The sequence below is a fragment of the Euprymna scolopes genome, chromosome 5 (assembly GCF_053919585.1).
Source record: "Euprymna scolopes isolate OS-2025 chromosome 5, ASM5391958v1, whole genome shotgun sequence".
NCBI classification, from domain to species: Eukaryota; Metazoa; Mollusca; class Cephalopoda; order Sepiida; family Sepiolidae; genus Euprymna; species Euprymna scolopes.
In genome coordinates this window covers 146,193,128-146,215,155 of record NC_136486.1, presented here as the reverse complement: position 1 = coordinate 146,215,155, position 22,028 = coordinate 146,193,128, and the positions used below count along the sequence as shown (strand labels likewise).

The 22,028-nt window shown below is 33.5% G+C and overlaps 1 protein-coding gene across 2 annotated transcripts in view; it reads left to right on the top strand.

The window, feature by feature from the left end:
• Window positions 1-21,763, top strand: part of LOC145277006 (transportin-3-like) — a 188,680-nt gene extending 166,917 nt beyond the window's left edge. For both annotated transcript variants that reach the window (XM_080128603.1, XM_080128602.1), the window contains exons 24-27: window positions 6,430-6,586; window positions 8,173-8,340; window positions 16,997-17,109; window positions 19,851-21,763. In XM_080128603.1, the coding sequence (XP_079984729.1) occupies window positions 6,430-6,586; window positions 8,173-8,340; window positions 16,997-17,109; window positions 19,851-19,911 (499 nt within the window). In that variant the 3' untranslated portion in view covers window positions 19,912-21,763. The remainder of the gene's footprint in view (window positions 1-6,429; window positions 6,587-8,172; window positions 8,341-16,996; window positions 17,110-19,850) is intronic.
• The last annotated feature ends 265 nt before the right edge of the window (window positions 21,764-22,028 follow it).

The following is a 22,028-nucleotide window of genomic DNA, read 5'->3' as shown; positions in this document are numbered from 1 at the left end:
GAAACACATTAAAATGAACTCGTTTTGAAATATAAAATAACTTTTCTTCATTTTCTTCTTCACTTTTGTAGTAGCCATTTATAGATTTAATTTTTGAATATGAATCTACTAAAACTCTTTAAATATTTTATCTGCATGTGTATATCTGCATGTATATACAGGGTGTTTGGAAAATCAACAGCATAACATTGGGATTATGTTTTATATAGATGAAAAATAAACAACTTTCGTGTGAGAGTTTGTGAGAGAACTCTATTACTATTCTAATTTCCTTTGTCATCTATTTCTTGGTCTGCATGGTCTTTGCTTTGTGCTAATCATATTTGTTTTCCTGTATTTAGTAAGCTGTATTCTGCTCTTGGAACATCCAACATTCATAGGATGTCAACCAAAGCCTCTAATGTTGGTTATCAAGGGAATTAATACCAATCATGACGCTCACATCCTTTTTAACTCCACATCTTTTATATTTGTTTAGAGTCATTTTTCATGGTTTTGTTTATCTATATAGCAACACCAGGCCCATGATTATTTTACCCACGATCCTGTGATAGGTATAGTGTTTATCTATTCCATTCTACACCTTAGATGGTTACAATAAAGAATGTTGATCAGAATTTGTGTAGCCTGTAATTCGAAAACTAAGTAGTTTCAGATCTATGTACTCATATTAGCAATACGCATGAAAATATTGAAATGGCTTAACATATTTCAATAATGGCATACCTAGAAAGAGTTTAATAAGCTTAGAAAGAATATTTTTAAATTTTTTAAATCCAATTAAAATTAAGGAAGTTATGACTACTTTTGTGCCTTTCATGTTTGGATTAAGACCATATGCGTTTCGTCACATTTTTTACACTACTTTTTCGGTAAAAATATATCTATGTTAAAACATAAGATTAAGCAATTAAATTTTTCATATGTGTATTTTTGTGCAAGGAATCATAATATGCTACTGAAAATCTATGTACAAATTATGTACAAGCATATAACAGAAACCCATTCGAAGAACTTACCACTGAGCTGGGCAACAAACTGTTGGCCTCTCTATCTGCAGCCCGTAAGGAGCGATAGATGGAGACCGTTGCAGATCTGGACATGACCCACAATAGCATAAATGCATGGAAAACAATAAAGAAGCTAAACAGCGATAAAAAAACGGACACTACAGCAGCAGCAGTCTCACCAAACCAAGTTGCTCACCAACTAGTTATAAATGGGAAACCACTGCACAGAGAACGAGGTTACGTTAAACAGATGAAAGAGAAGATGGGCGAAGTCCACAAAGAGTCTGATGACATGTTCCCCCCATTTACTGAGGAGGAATTGAAGACTGGAATTAAACATCTCAAGTCTAGAAAGGCATCAGGACTCGATGACATTTCAACAGAGATGATCCAGAATTTTGGGCCAAGATCTCGTGAATGGATCCTATCATTGTTCAACTCCTGTGCTGCTGGATACAACATTCTCAAGATCTGGCGATGGGCAAAAGTTATAGCTCTTCTTAAACCAGGGAAAGATCCCCAACTACCATCTAGCTATCGCCCTATATCCTTGTTGTGTATACTGTACAAGTTGTATGAACGCCTCATTCTAGCCAGGATATCACCAATAGTTGAAGACCAGCTTACGGACGACCAGTCTGGGTTCAGGGAGGGGCGTTCATGTGTTGGTCAGGTTCTGAACTTGACTCAGTACATAGAGGATGGGTATGAAAGAAAAAAAATCACGGGCTGTATTTATCGACCTCACAGCAGCCTATGACACCATCAACCACCAAGCACTTCTGCTGAAAGTTGGCCAGACCTTGAAGAACAGAAAAATGGTTTCCATCTTCTCCGGAATCGAAGATTCTTTGTCGAAATGGATGGTAGGCAGAGTCGGTGGAGGTCACAGAAGAATGGTCTGCCCCAGGGTTTTGTCTTGGCGCCGACTTTGTTTAACATCTATACAAATGACCTATCAGAATTTACAGACATCCGTAGATTCATCTATGCGGATGACACGTGTCTTGCGACACAAGACAAGAGCTTTGAAGCAATTGAGAAAAGAATCTCCAATGCCTTAAAAACCCTAGCCTCCTACTATAAGAAATGGTTCCTCAATCCCAATCCTGGGAAAACAAAAGCTTGTAGTTTCCACCTTAACAACCACATAGCCAACAGGAAGCTGAAGATCCAATGGGAAGGTAAGGAGCTAGTAAATGAACCATATCCAGTCTACCTTGGCATCACACTGGACCGAACTCTCTCCTTCAAGGCACACATAGACAAGCTCCGAAAGAAGATCGCGCCTCGAATTAACTTAGTCAACATACTGGCTAACTCGAGTTGGGGAGCAGAACCACACACGCTAATGACAACATCATTAGCCCTATGTTACTCCACGGCTGAATATGGCGCTGCAGTATGATCTCGCTCAGCCCATGCTCACTGCATTGACGCAGATCTCCACAAAGCTTGCCAGATCATAACCGGAAACTTAAAAAGCACACCTCTACCAGCCCTATACCGATTAAGTGGCATACCACCACCTAAAGTCCGCCAGGATATAATTGCAAGAGTTGAGCGTACTAAACAACTCAAAGACCCCAGACACCCTCTCTATGGCTACTGAGGTGGCTAGACGACTTGTGTCCCGGCGAAGCTTTGCCACAGTGGAGGAACTACCGGACACTCCTACATCCTCTTACCGGCTGCAGATGTGGAGAGAGGTAGACCCTCAGTCTACAAATATAGCACTGCCAGAGCCCAGTGAAACCTTACCACCTGGCACACACCTGTCCCGTTCGGAGTGGGTCACTCTGAATAGGGCAAGGGCAAAAGTTGCAAAAACTGGCGACAACCTCCTCATGTGGGGTTACTCTACAACTGCTGAATGCCCCTGTGGTGTTCAAGTTCAGACCATCGAGCACATTTTAACATCTTGCCCACTGGGGCCCAACTGCACGGACGAAGACCTCAGTGTTGGTAATGAAACCGCACACCGCTGGTTGAAGAGATGGAGCGACAAGATATGATGATGACTGAAAATCTCCAGAAATTAATGGTTTTCAAATAATTTGCAGTAAATGCACATAAATATGCTGTAATTCCTTAAAAATGCCATGCGTCCATTAACAGAAAAGAAGTTAGAGAACTCAAAGCTGAATTTTAATGTATTTTATGTACAAATAACTGAAATCTAAATCTAGGACTGTTTAAAAATGAATATATTGCAATATTTCTTTGGTATTATTATAGACTAGCGGGGGTACCCGGCGATGTCCGGGTGTTTTGAGGTAAATCAAAACGGGGGGGGGTAAATAATAATAAAAAATGTTTTGGTAGGTGAGTATGAGAATCGAACCAGTACCCTTGAGTGGGAAATTAATGTTTGAAAAAAAAAAAAACAGGCGACGTTAACCATTAGGCCACCGCGACATACAGCATACACAGGTTTGAATTTATTTATTTAACTATGAAAACAGGCGTGCACAATAAAAGTTAACTCTGCTGCTTCCATTTGACCTAATTAAGAAGGTCAAATAGAAGTCATGCAGCGTTTAGGTTTGTTTACCCAAATTTGACTGTTTTTCCCCCAACAGATGTTGGGGAGGGGAAAGCAGCTCCCAATTGTCCAGATTGAATAGCAACTGTCTGATTGATCAAAGCTGATTGCTTCTGGACGTTTTTCCCGGCGCAATGCCGAGAATACGTCCGTTTAAGTTTAGTTTCACTTTATTTATACTAAAAAGCCCAATCCTCACGGGTCCTGGATATGACCTTAAACTATATCCGATGGTGAGGGCCCAGCTTGCAAGCCTTGGCCTTAGGGAGTGTGGAGCCACCCTTTAATTGCCATTGCTCCCAGGTCCACTCTGACCCGGAGTGGTAGCACCTGTTAGGGTCCCAACTATGGGTTAAATAGAATACGACTTAAAAAACAAATATACTATATTAAAAAAATCGTTCTTCAAAATCACCAGATTCGGCATTAAATAACCTGAAAAGGGTTGATATGCCGTAAAACAAAACAAAACAACCAACCAATCAACACGCGAGAAGCCAAAATAGCAATCATTTTGTAAAAATAAACGTAAATAAATCTAGACGCTACATGTGTTCTCAAATCCTACATATTATTATATAGGACCTGTATAAACAGTTCTAAGCAGTAGTAACACCCCCCCCCCGGGAGCATGTGCGAGAAAAGCCTTTGTGAGACATACACGAAATGGTCACACACATTTTGCCTTTTATATATATAGATTAATACCTTCCGTTCTCTCCAACCCCCATCTGACCACTGCTCCAAAATATGTGATTCTACCTTTGTAGACAATTACATGTAAACATCTTGAAAAACTTAAATCAAAGATAAACAAAAATTATTTTAGAATCTGATGTAAAATGATTGCCTATTTTGAGCAATTCCAGCGTTTTAGAGTACTTAACCCCCATTTTTTTTTTTCTATGGTTAATAAATCCTAAGCGTTTTTTTTTTTTGTTATATTTTTTAGGCAATTATGTGATTTTAAGAGCGTCTTTGTGCAATTATGGAAGGGTGGAGAGGTTGCCTCTCTGACTTTAGGTTAATGATAGGGTTAAGGGAAATTGTGTGAACATCCTGGAGACTTGATAGAAACAAAACAAAAACAATTTAAGAATTTAGTGTGGGGATTGGTTTCACATAAATTTAATATAAAATAATTCACCATTTCGAGATCATTCTAACATTTTAGGATAGTTGACCAATTTATTTTTTATGGGAGATAAACCCTGTGTACTTTTCTTTGAGGAAAGATCTGGGTTTTTTTATGCTTATATGTAGCTTACCAAGGAATTTTGTTTGGAGAGCTTACCACCCGAATTTAGCATTATTGTTAGGACTAAAGGAGGAGGATTGCCACTCATACTTAGGGTTAGAGGTAGGATTAAGTTTTTTTTTATTTGTTAAGAGGGTGTTTGACACCTATTGTGAAACTTTACAAGAATTATGACAAACAGACACAAATAAATGTTATTTAAAACAAGTGACGTCATTCTAACAGAAAATGTGACATTTGGAAAAATATCAAGTATTTTTTTGCCTACCTATTTAAATATAAAAAAAAAAAACTTTTGCTGACAAATTGTTCACAAATTTTGAATGAATTTAATTTTTATTTTTAATTACGTCTTTTTTTTTGCCGTTTTTATTTAACTTTACTAGAAACTGAGGACCTCCTACAAATATTTAAATATCGATTATGCATTTTTTTTTATAATCAGGTAGATTTAATTTCCATTATTCAATAATAATCCACTGAAAACATTGTAAAAAAGACAAAAATTTTAAAAATATATCACTCGTACATGTGAATCAAAAAAAATCATTTCACGTTTTCGGTTGTTCAAAGCAAAACAAAATATTTTTAAAATTTGACGAGTGGTCAATTTATGTGGTTGATAACAAAATAGCTCTAACTAAACATGTAAGAAAATTTTTTTTTATTAGATTTTCAATTAAAAAAAAAAGTTGATCTGGAATAAAAAATCAACAACAACAACAAAAAAAAGATTTGTTGTTTACAGTAGTGCTATCACTGCTGATTATGATGCTATTACTAATAATACTACAGGACAGTCTACACTCAAACGCAAAACGATTTTTTTTCTGTGTATCATGATTTTAAATTGCTATCTATCACAAGAGAAAACAACATACAGTTATACTTTTAATGGATAAAAAAGAGATTGTTTTATTTAACAGTGGGTGTCTGAAGACAGTTTTCCAAATTTTCAATCCTCATCATGGGGAAGCCTTTTTTTTTTTTTTCTTTTTTTTGATACGACAAAAAACATGAGTGGTTAAAAGTATTTTGGGCACCCCAAATTATTAAAAGTTAGCTTCTTGTTAGTTTCCGAATTTCATGACAAAATTCTTAATACAAATGCAGTACTAGCATTTACAAATCAGGTAGCCATTACAAAACCTTACTGAAAACGCAGTTAACATTTTTATCACTTTATTTTCTTAAAACTCTTAAAATATATTGTGTACATTATTATTTATTAATTCATTTGAAAGTGTATTCATTTCTGAATAAAACGGTGGTATTTTGAGGACTTATTATAGTAGAAGCCCCTTGAAATCTGTGATTATCCAAAGCATTTTATCATCCATATGTATTGCTACTCATGTAGAATATAATCCTGAAGATGTGGTATTGATTTTCCAAATACCTTTGTGTGTGTCTATTTTTTTTTTAGTTTTAGTAAACTTTGGACACTCAATATTTCACCTTCTTCACAATGGATCAGAATGTTAAATATTAGCTTATTCAACTATGTATAGGTTCTTTATATTTGTATGTTTTTCAGGTACTGTATTTATAAAAGCACAAATTAAAAAAAAAAAAATCTTCAAAATTAATTTAAATACACTTTTTTTTTTTTCTAGATTTGTCCAACGAGCGCCAGTGGCATTTTTACAATGTCAGATGGCAAAACCAATTCTTTGCTGTGCAATTGCTGCCTGTTCGCTTGATCACCGTGATGCAAATGCTTCCGTTATGAAGTTTCTAGAAGATTTAATTAATTGTGCCACTGCACAAGATGTGAGTTTTTTTTTTTAATTTAAAAAATTTTTTTTTTTTTTTAATCTTATATTTCAAAGTTCTTGAGATGACGATTGTATTGATTATGTCCGCAATGTTTCATTTGATGTAATCTCTAACTTTCAAGTGCATCTTTTTGAATTTGGGAACTTTGAGTCGAACTTTGAAACCTGGACAAAATTCAGACTGAATCCTTTATGCGTTTCAGTATATTATTTTGTCAGTCATGTCTACATAGAAATGTAAATGTATGTTAAGTATCGCCTGTTGAAAGTTCTGGTATTACCAAATTAAGCTGTCTGAAGATACTGGCTTCTTAACCTAAAATGCTCTTGTTTTATTTCTTTCTCTTCACAAAACAAAAAACTATTTGTTTTTCTACAAAACAACCAAACTAAACATCATGAATAAATATTTGGAGACATAAAGAACATGAGGGATGAAAAAATTTTGCGAACATGCATGAACCCTAAAAAAATATGCTGGAAAACAAAACACCCAAACTAAATCCCACAAATAAATATTGAAAGATATAACCAACTTGAAGCATAAAAAACTTTCTCTTTTTTTTTTTTTTTTTTTTTTTTAAACAAAATTACTGGTTTTGATATTAAGTAGCCTGAACAGGGTTGATATGCCATAAAACAAAACAGCCAAACCTGTTGAACGTACAAGTTATAATAATAACTAGTGGGACCTGTGGAAATTCCACAGCGGCATCTTTCATGTGTAATATATTGCTGTTGGGCATTCTGTGGGTGTTCAGCATAAATGAAGACTCCATCATATTATTGTACCTATTTACTCTGCCTCCCCACGGGACAGAGTTAGACACCAGGGTTGTTTTTTAACGTGGAGAAAAGGTACAAAAATAAAAATTGTCTCAGTCATGAAGGATTTCTCCTCCACCGAAAGAGAACAAGAAATAGAAGTGCAGCATCTGAAGAACAGATACTACACTTTGATCTTGTCCCGAAGGCCAAGTTACAAATAATTATTGTAACCTCTTTTCTTAAAACTGTATCCTCCCACCCCACTAAAATAATAACTTTGATATATTGCCTGGGCTGATTATTTCATTACAAACACATTAACTCACATTTCATCATTTTTCATAATTCATGGATATATTACTAATTTCGACAATCATTTTTCATAATTTTAACCCACATTATCACCCACCCACCCCTTACTAAAATAATAACTTTGATATATTGCCTGGGCTTATTATTTCATTACAAACACAGCAATCAATTAACTCACATTTCAACACTTTTCATAATCCTTGAATATGTATTTATTGCTAATTTCAACAATCATTTTTCATAATTTTAAACCACATTATCACCCCGTCCTTACTAAAATAATAACTTAGATACATTGTTTGAAATTCTGTTCATGTTCTCAAGTTTGAAATAAAGATTCCCATTTTCAACTGGAACGTTCCTAAGCTTGAAAAGATGCACCTGAATAAGTCTGAGATTGGAGGATGTGAACATAACAAGCCAATCTGAATAATCCTAACTCATTCTTGTTTTCTTTTGTATTTTATTGATCATTAATTCAAATGTTGATTATTGTTACAGCACAAAGATGATTTTGAAGTAAGACGTTCATTAATTGAAGAGCTGCTGCGTGACCATGGCCAAACGTTGGTGCATTCCCTATTAAACACAGCTGTTTTCTGTTTACCTACATACATGGTATCTGATGTGGCTGATGTCATCTATGAACTGATGTTATTAGATCGACCTGTAAGTATCCATAACAAAACAGATGATTATAATTGTTTCCATCGGATGTTATTATTGTTGTGTGAGTACTAGAAGTGAAAAAGTCCATTTCTTTCCTATTTGTCAATACATCAGTTCATTTCCATGAATAATCATAACAATGTAAACAAAATTTTATGAAAAACAAATTTTTAAACATTTGTTTTATTTTTATTTTTTTTAATTTTATCTTTTAGCTTATTACTCTTTTCTTTTTTTCATATTTTTACTGTTTAGTTTCTATTTGTTCTAGGCTTTATTTGTTTTTTTTTTGTTTTTTTTTTGTTTTTTTCAACTAAATTATAATAGAACTTCTCGCATTCAGACTTAGCCAAGAGTCTAAAAGTCTGAAGAAAAATAAAAAATCTATTAATAATGAAGATTTGGTATTTGTTTGAAGCTAAAACTATGTTACTTGCTTAGTTTAATTAAGACATTAAAAAATGTGAAAATATTGAAATATATATATATTGTACGTACCCGTTATGAAATTAATTTCTCATAAAAAAATTTCCGTTTTTTTTTTTTTTTTTTTTTTTTTTTTTTTCTTAAAGGAAAATCAAATTTTAATGAAATCAGTTGTATCCCTCTATCTTGCTTATTTTGCAGATGAAAAGGGGTTGCCTTTAAACGAAAAAGGGATTAACAAAGGACAAAATGAAAAGGGGATTAAAAAAAGAAAAGAGAAACTCTGTAAAATAAGTGAAAAAAACTAAAATATTTAGGTATTTTTTCTGTCCATATTTCAAAATAATCTCGTCAAATTTTGACAAACTTTAAGTGGTGACGGTGTTATCTCCCCTGGCGGGCCTTCTCTCATTGCGAAATAGGCAAGATGGCAGGATACGATCGATCTCATTAAAATTTGATTTTCCTCTGTAAAAAAAAAAAAAACAAGAAACTACTTGATCAAACTAAGTGAAATTTTTTATGAGAACTTAATTCATTAATAGGTACATACAATATAATTTTTTTTAAATCTTTTCAATTTTTAATGTTTTGATTAAAACTAAACAAGTACCAACTACCCTATCTTTTAATGTTCAGTTTGGGGAGGTTGGTAGTGTAGTATCTGTTTTGTTATTTCATTTTCTCATTATTCATTATGTATTACCTTCTCTGTTTTTTGGTGATAGGGGGCAGTATTGTATACTTTTTGTCCTATCCTTTTTGGCATTACCTCCCTTTTAGGAGGGAGGTCAGTATCTATTCTTTTGATACCATCCTCCCAAACATTACCTCTTCCTTTTATGGGTTGGTAGTGTAGTATCTGTTTTGTTATTAGACTATTACCTTCTCTTCCTTGTATGTTTATTTCTCATACACTAGCAAAAATATGCAGTTATGCTAATGCATTTCTTTAAAACTGATGCATTTAAGCATTTTTAACTTTTTTTCTAATTAGGATTACCAATCATTACATTAGTCACCACAAACTTAAAAAAAAAATGTGCAAAGTAAAGAAATTTTATCCACACTACAGTCTGCAACATCATCTGCACATAGTCTCGATATAACAACACACGAGCCATAGACATTTTATTTATGAAAAGAAATAACTCCTTCCTTCGCTGATTGGCACATACTTTAATTATCTGGAATTAATAAGAAAAAATTCAAGTTAAAAAAAATCAAATGATTTTTAATGAAATATTTGCATCTTGACATGGCTTCAAAGACAGTTTTTTTTTAATTCAAAATTATCTATTTTTTCTGTTATGAATGTTAATTTTAGTCTCTATATTACAAAGTTGTAAATAATAATAATGTTGAAGAATGAGTTAAAATAAGTATTGGTGTTTTTGTCATGATAGAAGAAAGGACAGACATTTCTCTTTACACACATTTACAGCTGAAGTATGTAAACATTCAGAAATTTTATTTTAATTTTATTTTATTTTAATTTTTTTTTTTTTTATTTTAAATTTATTTCATACGTCTTTTAATTTTAATTTTTTTCATACGTTTTTTTAATTTTAATTTTTTAAAATTTTATTTTAATTTTATTTTTTCATACGTTTTTTTAAATTTTTTTCATACGTTTTTTAATTTTTATTTTTTAAAATTTTATTTCAATTTTATTTTAATTTTATTTCATATGTTTTTGCATCTAAATTTTAAGTTTGTTTGAATAAATCTGAATTAAGGAAAAAAAAAAAAAGATTGGTGTCAACTTTGATAAGAGCCCTGAATATATATGAGGGACATTCAATAAGTAATGCCCCTGACCCGTTTCTCATAGCAGTAGAGCAACAAAACATGGTACAGTTATTAGTTTTTCTATATACAGGAACCACACCAAGTTACGCATTTCTCCAATCATTTAGTTTTCTGATCCTTTTTGTAAAACTTAATTATGTTCTGCAAAACCAAAAACAAAAACAACAGCCTATCTCCCTCCCCTTTTTATTTTATTTTTTCCTACCTTACTCCCGGTCCTTCGCCCTGTCGGTGGGGCATCAGAATACACCGTCTGCCCCCCTGCAGAGAGTAAAAGTCCCTCAATGGGGCCACCTGTTTGCCGTGGGTGGCGACCCGTGACACCTTGGAACGGAATCCTGGTGGTTGAGGGTTGTAGAGGATAGATATGAGTTCCTCTCCTTCCCAACACGTCACTTTGGTCCTTACCTTGGCTAGACGGGCGGTCGGAGAGGTCCGCTCCGATCAATCGGCTGGTCACGTCAAGCCCTAAATCAGACAAACACAACAAGAAAATACGCCCACACTCCCCACATTATACAAACTGATTTAGCAAGCGGTGGCTGTAGGGTCAAACAACGTGCTGGATAATGGAGAAAAGATGGCTGTAAATCTGAATTTTTTCCTGAAAACGAGGCCTTCAGAAAAATTGAAGAACCACAGATGCTTAGATCCACCAGCAGGGAGTGTATACTTTTCCTGTATCCCTGTTGGGTTGGGGGCGAAAGGGTATCCCCCCCCCCCCCCAACACTTCCCAAATAGGACTCCGAGGCGGGTGGGGAGCAGGAAAAATGAAAAAAAAGAAATCCATCTATGAATACAAACAAGCCTCAAAAAAAAAAAAGAATACGAGATCTAGTATCAGATTCTTCAAACTCAGACTCTGAAAATGAACCAATATTAAGAAATGAGAATTTCCCAACATTTCTAGTATTGGAATCAACCAGTGAACAACCCATAACCAAAACTTCTCCATTTAAAATCGAAAAAATACTCTCACAAAGTATTAAACCTATACCGGTTAAAAAACTAAATAATGGCACAATATTAACACAAATAAAGAATAAAAAGCAAGCTGAGGAACTGCTAAAATGGAAAACTTTTGACAACAAAACCATTAAAGTTTATCCTCACAAGATACTAAATTCAAGTAAAGGTGTCATCAAGACCTCTGAACTTGCATTATGTACCATAGATGAAATAAAAGACAACCTTAGATCCCAAAACGTCACAGATGTACAAAGAATCCAAATAAGGAAAAATTCCGAAACTATACTCACCAACACATACATTCTGACATTCAACACACCAATAATCCCACAAAAAATCAAAATTGGTTACCTAACAGTCAACACTGAGCCATACATCCCAAACCCCCTAAGATGCCATAACTGCCAAAAATATGGACACCATCGCGACCGATGTTCACGGTCACCAACATGCATAAGATGTGGCGAAAAAGACTTCCACGAGGATTGCAAAAAAAACCTAAATGTGCAAACTGCCAGGAAAACCACTACGCAAACTCAAAAACCTGCCCAATCTGGAAAAAAGAAAGAGCAATACTCAAAACAAAGTACACAAATAACATTTCATTTAACGAAGCTAGGAAAATCATAGAAAGCTCCAACTACGCAGATATAACAAAAAAAAATATACAGTACTTCAATAACTCAAACCAACATTCAATAGCATCAAACTCCAATAGCAATGTTGACATTATCACAAAGCTCTTAAATGAAACAAAAAGTTTACTTGAAGAATTTAAAAAAATAATGACCATTCAATGTAATACAATAAACAATACTTCAACAATAAACCAAAACACAACTATAAACTCACAAATAAAACCCCAACCAAAAAGTAAAGAAATAACCACAAATAAAAAACAAAACACACAACAAACGAACACTCAAAATAGATTTCAACTACTGAGAAAAGTTGAGGATGAAAACACCAATAAAAATGTCGGTTAGAAAAATAATAAAACTAAGAAGTTGGAAGAGCTCAGAACACCAGAAATTATACCAAAATCAAAACCAAGATCTAGATCAAATTCAATATCCAGATCTAGATCAAATACAAAAGGAAAACACCCTTTACAAAACTCTCAAATGACAGATAAATCTATGGACTCCCTGGAAATGGAAGTCGAAGAAGGGAGAAACGAAGCAAGCCCCCCCCAAAAAAAACACAACACCAATCACTGTCCAAACAAAAGGAAAAAAAAAACAAAACAAAATGGATACACAGTCCCGAGCAAACTCCAGTTCCCAAACTCCTAACAGCAGAAATGGAGAGCCAAGCAAAGCAACACCATCATCGCCCAATAAAGCAGGAACTAGGGAAGGACCAGGATCCAGATCCCAATCTACCTCAAGAGAAGGAAACGAAGAAACATTGGAGGAAATGGAAGTAGAAAACAAAACGCCCCTAGACAAATAAAATGGAACAAAATAAAAGAACTCAAAATATAACAGCCATACAATGGAACTGTAGAGGATTGAAATCCAACTATGAAGAATTAAAACGATTAATTAAAGATCACAACCCAAATATTGTATGTCTACAGGAAACTCTAATGAAGGAAAACTCAAACCTCTCCCTTGGAGACTACGAAGTATATGACAAAATCAACCTATCACATATAGACCATAGACCAACAGGTGGTACAACCATTTTGTTAAAGAAAACAATACCCCATGAAAAACTCATTTTAAACACAGAACTACAAGCCATAGCAGTAAGAGCTACCTTACACCAAACTATCACAATTTGCTCAATCTACATTCCACCAAAATACAAATTAAAAAAATTTCAAATAAATCAAATAATCGAACAGCTTCCTGCACCATCATTAATCCTAGGGGATTTCAATGCGCACAGCAACCTTTGGGGAGACAGACAACCAAATCATAATGGAAATATAATAGAATCCATACTAGAAACCCCAAACATGTGTATACTGAACAACGGCAAACACACCTACCTACATCCATCTACAGGAACAACCTCAGCTATAGACCTGACACTCAGCTCTCCGACTATCTACATGGACTTCAATTGGGATATCCATGAAGAACAGTGTGGTAGTGACCACTACCCAATTTTCATTAAAACAAATAAACCCACAATAGAAAACAGTACCAAAATGGCAACTAAAGAGAGCTGACTGGTCCACATTCAGAAATCTCTGCCAAACACAAATAAATAATGAAATACTCCAGGAACCTGACCCAATAGCAACATTTACACAAAGATTAATAAAAATAGCGGAAGAAACAATCCCTAAAACTTCAAAGAAAAACAGCAAGCACAAACCATGGTTCACAAAAGAGTGTAAAGAAGCAATTAAGAACAGGAAAAAAGCCCTAAAAAAATTCAGATTAACCCAACCTCAATAAACTTAGAGCTCTACCGCCAAGCTCGTGCAAAAGCACGACAAATAACCAAAAAAGCTAAACGAGAAACATGGCAAGATTATGTATCTAAATTAAATAATAAAACACCTAGCAAGAAAGTATGGGACATGGTGAGGAAGATAAATGGGAAGCAAACCCAACACCCCACTATACACCTAAAAAACCCGGATGGTGGAAAATGCACTGGAAAAAAGGATATGGCAAACCTACTTGCTGAACAACTAAATAAAAACTCCTCTCCCAAACACCACAGCTTAACATTCCAAAACTACAAAAAAGAAGCAGAAGAAAGAAAGCTGAACTTCAGCTCAAACAATACAGAAAAATACAATTTACCGTTCACAATATCTGAACTTAAAAACGCTCTGGATAGAAGCAAAGATACTGCTACTGGACCGGACGAGATACACTACCAATTTCTGAAACAACTACCAGAAACCTCATTAAACACTTTCCTGAATATACTAAATAATATCTGGCTCTTAGGCTACTTTCCTAACGCTTGACGAGAGTCCACGATCATACAAATCCCAAAACCTGATAAAGATCCCACAAATCCAACAAACTACCGCCCTATCTCTCTAACCAGCTGTATCTGTAAAACCATGGAGAGAATGATAAACGATCGACTCGTATGGATATTAGAAAAAAATAAAATATTTGACAAATATCAATGTGGTTTCAGAAAAGAAAGGAACACAATGGACCAATTGGTCAAAATGGAATCGTACATTAAAGACGGTCTTATTAGAAACCACCATGTGGTGTCAGTATTCTTTGATTTAGAAAAAGCATATGACACTACATGGAAATACGGCATTATGAGGGACATACATAACCTTGGAATCAGAGGAAGGATGCCAATATTCATACAAAACTTTCTCAGGGGTCGCTCATTTAGGGTACGCCTCAGGGGAGAGATGTCTGAGGTATACGGACAGGAGATGGGAGTGCCCCAGGGAAGCATAATATCAGTTGCACTCTTCCTCCTAAAAATCAACAACATCAGCAAAGCAGTGACTACAGACATTGACAAAGCCCTCTTTGTAGACGATTTTACAATCAGCTACTCATCCCCTAACATGCAAACAATAGAAAGGAAATTGCAGGAGTGCCTTAATAAAATTGAAAAATGGACAAATGAAAATGGGCTTATCCTCTCCAAAACTAAAACAGTATGCATACACTTTTGCAAAAAGAGAGGATATCACCATGACCCACAACTGAAAATAAATAACAACACAATACCAGTGGCACAGCAAACCAAATACCTGGGAATGATCCTGGACCATAAACTCAATTTCAAGCCACATATAGATGCACTAAAAAAAAATGCCAGAAAGCATTAAACATATTAAAAATAATATTCCACACAAACTGGGGAGCAGACAGTAAAACCATGCTCCTATTGTATAGAGCAATCATAAGACCAAAGCTGGACTATGGTTGTATTATATATAGTTCAACAAGGAAATCATACCTAGAAAAATTGAAACCAATACAAAATCAAGCACTCAGACTCTGCCTAGGAGCCTTCCAAACATCACATATTCTAAGCCTACACACAGAAGCTAATGAACTCCCCCTTCACCTGAGATGGGAAAAACTCTCACTCCAATATACATTGAAACTTAAAAGTTTACCAGAAAATCCTGCTCACAAAAAAGTATATACGTCAATGTATGAAAATTTCTATACCAGCAGAACTACAGCTGCTCAACCTTTGAGATATCGCCGTAAAAAGGCTATTATAGAAGGATACAAAGAACCAAAAAACATACAAACTTACACAATTCATAATACTCCACCATGGACAATCACAGAACCATACATTGACATGACTATCAAAATGGCCAAAAAACAGACTAGCAATCAAACCTATCAAAACAAATTCCTAGAACTCAGGGATGAATACTCCACATACAAAACCATCTATACAGATGGCTCAAAAATAACTGGAAAAGTAGGAGCAACAGCAAAAATGCATAATGCACACAAGCAAATCCGATTATCAGATGGTGCCTCTATATACACCGCAGAGTTACAGGCTATTAAAATGGCTCTTGAACTGGTCCAGGAGTCTAGTGAAAACAAATTCCTTATCTTCAGTGACTCCATGTCCAGCTTAATTGCATTGAAAGGAGGGAAAGTAAACCACCCGTACATCCTGGAAATTATAGAAACATACCAACACCAAATAAAGAATAATAAAACAATAGTACTAGCATGGATACCGAGTCATGTCGGCATAAGAGGAAATACAGAAGCCAACAAACTAGCTAAAGAAGCAACAAAGCTGATGCCTTCAAACAGAAAAATCCCATACACGGATAGGAAAAATAAAATAAACTACTACATAAAAACAAAATGGCAAAAACTATGGGACGAACAACTAAACAACAAACTTAAAGAAATACACCCAAATGTTGGGCAAGAGAGAACCATAATACCAATACGAAAAGTAGACACTATATTCACCAGAATCCGAATTGGTCATTCAAGACTAACACATGAATACCTTCTGAAAGCAGAAGGTATCCCTCAATGCAGAATCTGCCAACAACCACTAACCATTAAACACATATTAATGAAATGTAAAAAATATGAAAATATTCGTACGAAATATTTCAAGGAACAAAACCTTAAAACAATATTTGAAAAAGAAACACCTTACAAAATATTAGATTTCCTGAGAAAAATGAAACTTTTGGAACTTATTTGAAAATAAAGCAAACCACTGGCCAAAGTCTCAAATGAAGAATATTCTCTTCACCATTTATGGCATGAAATGACCTATAGGGTTGATGTGCCGTTAAACAAAAACTTACCTACCTACCTACCCATCATTTAATGCAGCTCTTGTATCTCACATTTGGGCTGGATTGACAAGTTTTTATATTATTTAACAAACTAACATGTTCGTCTGTCATGTTTGAATATGAAAGAACATTTTCAGTGCTGAACATGTCTTAATCTGTTTTCTTTTTTGTTTATCTCATTTTTATTATCTTTCCAGACATTTTGCCAGTGGTTGGAAATTACTTTGAAAGCTTTGCCGACGGAAAGCAGTGGAGGAACTGTTACGGCAACACACTCACAACTCACAGATTTTCATAAAGCAGTCACGAGGTTAGATTCCTTTTAACCCACCTCATATATGTATACTTTTTGAATTAATACATATAAACTTATGTAATAAACCTAAACTCTTCTATCTTGTATATAAAGGGCAGTTGCCTTTGTGTTTGTATGTCCAGTAATGTCAAAGTCAAACAGAAACCTACAAAGTTGGTATATTTTTGATCAGCGTTGTTTTGGATGAATAATATCTAAAATTTAGAAAAATTTACTTGTTCTCTAGGTCAACTGGGCCGGGTTTTGTCAGGAGAAGGCATTTTTTGTATTAATTTGGAAAGAAAATGTTGACTCCTTTCATAAGGAATTTATTCTATAGTGGAGAGTTTCTGTGTGTGTCTAACTAGAGAGGAATGGGCTGAGCAGAGGAGAAAGAGGGGCTTGGATAGAGGGAGAGGAAAACTAGGAAAGAAAAAGAAGTAGGGATAGTTTTAATAAAAATGTTACATTTTTGTCTCTGGTAACACCAGTCGCCCTGGTAGCTATATATTTATATATACACACGCTAGTAAGGCTCATGCTCTGGCATTGCTGGGGAAAATATAAAATACTGATTTTATTAAGATAGAGTATCAATCATGAATATATATATATATATATATATATATATAAATAAAAAAGGAACAAACCAAGTAACCAAGTTATGTGTTCATCAATGTTTCATCTTTATTGCGAGACTTCTTCTGGATGACAAACTAAGAAAACAAAACACTAGTACAAATATTTGAAAATATATTTTCGATGTAATGAAATGTATGTCTCTGTTCCATTTCAGAAACGGAAAAAGTCGTTGGAAATTCAAAAAGGGTGGTGGGTATAGCGTTTTGAAAAAGAGTAAGATTTTTTTTATATAGCGTCATATAGCCATTAATATATTTAAAAAGATATGATGCAATTCATGTTCTTTTTGGAACAGATATGCCTGTTATAATTCAAATGTGGATGTGTATCTGAAATGAAATGAATGTATTTTTGTTTAAAAAAAAAAAAAAAAAAAAACGAAGATATTACTCTTTCACATGCCCCCCACCATTTTTTTTTTTTTTAAATTCCAATACTTTTCTGTTTCGGAAATGGAACCTGATAATACAAGTCTGAATGAATTGCATCATATCTTTTTAAAGGCTATATGACATAAAAAAAAAAAAAAATCTTACTCTCTTTCACAATGCTATGCCCACCATGGTCACCTGGAACTGTAGAGATTCAACGCCTCTATCCATGGAAGACCAGATAAGAAGGAAAAACTTGAATTTATTAAACAAAAAAAATCAAACGTTGATCACCCTTTGGGGCCCGTGGCACTTGGATAGAGGCATTGAATTTCTATGGTTTCAGGTAAGCATTGTCTGAAAATAGCGGTTTCAATCCTACTCAAAGCCAGCCAGAAGGTTAGTTAGCCAAAACGTGGTGAGACAGCTATGGAAGACAGTAATTACTGAAGATACATTTAAGACTCTGCATTCCTATCTTGTTGTGGTTAACCACCTGACGAAAAGGAATAGTTTGCCGAAACGTTGTGAAAACAACTGAAGATGAGGATAAAAGTCTGCAAATAAATAAATAAATATAAAAACAACACATTTCATTCATTCATGAACCGCCACCCCCTTAAGTAAACACTTCATTAAATCTCCACACTAACGTAATGTACTTGCAATAACCCTTATCCCTGAGTGGCTTCCGGGCCTTGATAAGTGGTGACCACTGTCGCTAATGGTAATTTGTATATTACTTCCCAAATGCTCAACCTAAGATAGATATATATATATATATATATATATATACAATATTTCAAAGACTATGCTGTATTATTGATTTAAAAAGTAATAACACATTTTGATGATAATTATGGGTGTGATAAATAATTGACGAGGAAGATACAGTAACAATTAAATATGTATTAATAAAAATGTATAAACGAGGTAACTGAGCAATATCTTGGCTCACTGCTAGACTAGTCGTGACGACCATACTCTCTGCCTCTGATTCGCTTGGTAAACCGGTTCTCCTTCCCCAGAAGTGACATCATAGAATAGTTCATTAATCCAGGTAGTAGGGATACGTCCCCAACAAATACTTGTTCATTCAATATGTGACCGTTTCTTTTTATTACTTACGTTAAACTAATATGCAACATTGTTTGCCTCATATATTTTATAAGAATTTATTTCAATATAAAACTGATTTTTATTTCATTTTTCACTATTCTTTTTCCTTTTATATAATTTTAATTACAGTTTTGATTTTTAATGATTTGTTGAAGTTTTTTTTTTTTTTTTAATGATGTTTTTCTTGTCCATAATTTTCCTTTATATTATAAAATAAAAATTTAAATTTAATGTATGTGTCCATGACTAAACAAAAATATCAGATTCCTCCCCCCAAAAATCATGTAAAGTAGTTATTTTAACCAAGAAAATCAAATTTTATTAGTAAGTGAATAGGGACTTTCTCATATCGTCATCTTGATAATAATAATTCAAACTTGCAAAATCAACCTTGTAATGTCTAAGATTTCTCATTAATCACCTTAAATCATTTAAAAATGATTTTCTTTATAAAAATAAAACTATTTGATCAATTTACATGATTTTTGGAATATGATCTTTTTGTTACATACATCGTAAAGGTTTTTCTGGGTTTTCGTTTTTTGATAGAAATTCTGAACAACCACTGAAATTGTTACTATTTTTTTAACATGTTTTTTCTTTTCTTTTTTTTTTCTCTTGTAGTGCTGAAAATGTTAAACATGTGTGCAATGCTCTGAAAGATTTTGCTCGACTTTTCCGGTAGTTTTTCCATCACCGTTCAGTGAGCGACCAGCAATTACAACAAAGTTTGCGTTTTCTATAAAAACTGGAATGAAAAACAAAACAACAATTTTTTTTTTTTTTTAAATAAAAAAAAAAATATTAAAAAAGGTGGATTTTAAGAAATAGACAAGCCTAACTTCGCAAAATCACAAAATGAAGAACAAAAAAAAAAAAAATCAGATTGTGTTTTTTATTTTGTCAAAGTCTTGTGACAGCTTTGAAAAAAAAAAAAAAATGAAAAAAAACTCCTTTTCTCAAATGCTGAGCGAATGAAAGGCTATAATATGGCCTTATTCTGGCTAGATGTTGACTTGAGCGCCCCCTACTGACATGAATACAACTTACCACCGACAATTTTCAGTATATTCTCCACTCCTCGTCCCCTTCTCTCTTTCCATACTAGGGTATCAGCAAAAATCCTTTATCTCCCAGAGATCTGCAAGTTAATCCCTCTCAGTCTTTACTAAATCAGATTATTCGCTTAATCCTATTTTTCTAGTCTTGATTTGGATTTTTATTATTAAATTAGAATTTTACTCATTTTTACACACATTCTTAATTTTTTGCTTTAAAACAAAAAGAGGAGAAAACAAGTTGGCTCGATTTACACACACACAAAAAAAAGGATCCGGTTGAAAAATACTGTTTTTATTTGGTTTAGGAACAAAACAAAACATAATATTTGACTTTGAGATTTTAAACTTTAATTCATACAAGAAATTATCAGTGTTTGTCCAAAATTCACCCAATATTTAAAGAATAATAATAATAAAGAAAAATGTATGATGTACATACCTGTGATGGAAAGAAAATATTGTATACCAAAAATCACGTTAGTTGATCAAGTAGTTTTATTTCTAAATAAGAAAATCAAATGTGACCATATGAGCAACGCTATTGTGATGCTATCTTGGAAACAAGGGAAATAACTTCAAATAATTTAAACTTGCAAGATTTTAGAAAGTCATTTTTAACATGATGAAATTGGAGAGACTCAAATTTGCTTGAAAATAATTTTCTTTATAAAAAAATAAAACTACTTGATCAATTTGGTGTATAATATTTTCTTTCCATCAGGAGTACATATATCATACAGATTTTTCTTTATTTTGGACAAGCACAAAATTATTTTGAAATTGATATTTTCAAGGCTTTAAAATCACTTACAAACTGTATTACCAGCATTGTCACTTTAATTCATTATCTACAATAAAAAAAAAAAATGGTGGTGCCGTTGATTTAATGTGTGCTTTGAAAATTATTTTAAAGTGTCTATTAGAGCATAATTTCTGGCTTGAATTAAAGCTCAGAAGTAAAAGTTGAGTATTATGATTTATTTAAAAAAAAAAAAAATTCCTAAACTAGAGAAAAAGTTATTTTCTTAATCCTTGCATTTTTTTTCTAGTCCTCCAGATAAGAATTTATTCAATTAAATTTTTACTTTTATCATATTCTTATATTTTACTTTCAGAGAGAAGAAACAAAAATAAAAAAGAAACTTAATTATTGACATTAAAGAGACAAGAAGCAAATTAAGGAAAGGCCCTTTTATTTTTTATTTAAATAAAGAAAAAAGCAACAAAAAAAATATGATCATTCATTTTTCTTTTCTGTATATACTCCTATACATCCATTTATTTTTTTAGCCAGCTTCTAAATAGCAGATCTTCATTTTTTTTTTTTTTTTTTTTTTTTTTTTTTGTTTAGAAACTCTGTGATCAATTATCTCCATTCTCCATACTTTTTTCTTTACCTTTCTCTCCTTGTCCTGTTAAAGAAGACATTTTAATTTGGAATAAAAATTATTCTTGCCGACAATGAAGATGGTAAAATACTAGTTTCTTTTATTTGTCTTTTTTGTGTCTGTCTTGCCTTCCTAACCACAGCAATACATTTGATAACTGGTTTCTGTATGCTAAAAAAACCAGCTGAAGTACCAGTGTTTGCTGAGATGATAATTTAAAAATTGACATCCTTTGCATTTTCTTTTTTAATAGCATTACTAAATATGATTAAGCTTCTTTTTTTTTTCCTCTTTATTAGTGCAAGGTGCATTGAACCTAATTGAAATGGGTTGTAGTGTTTTCATGTTTGTCC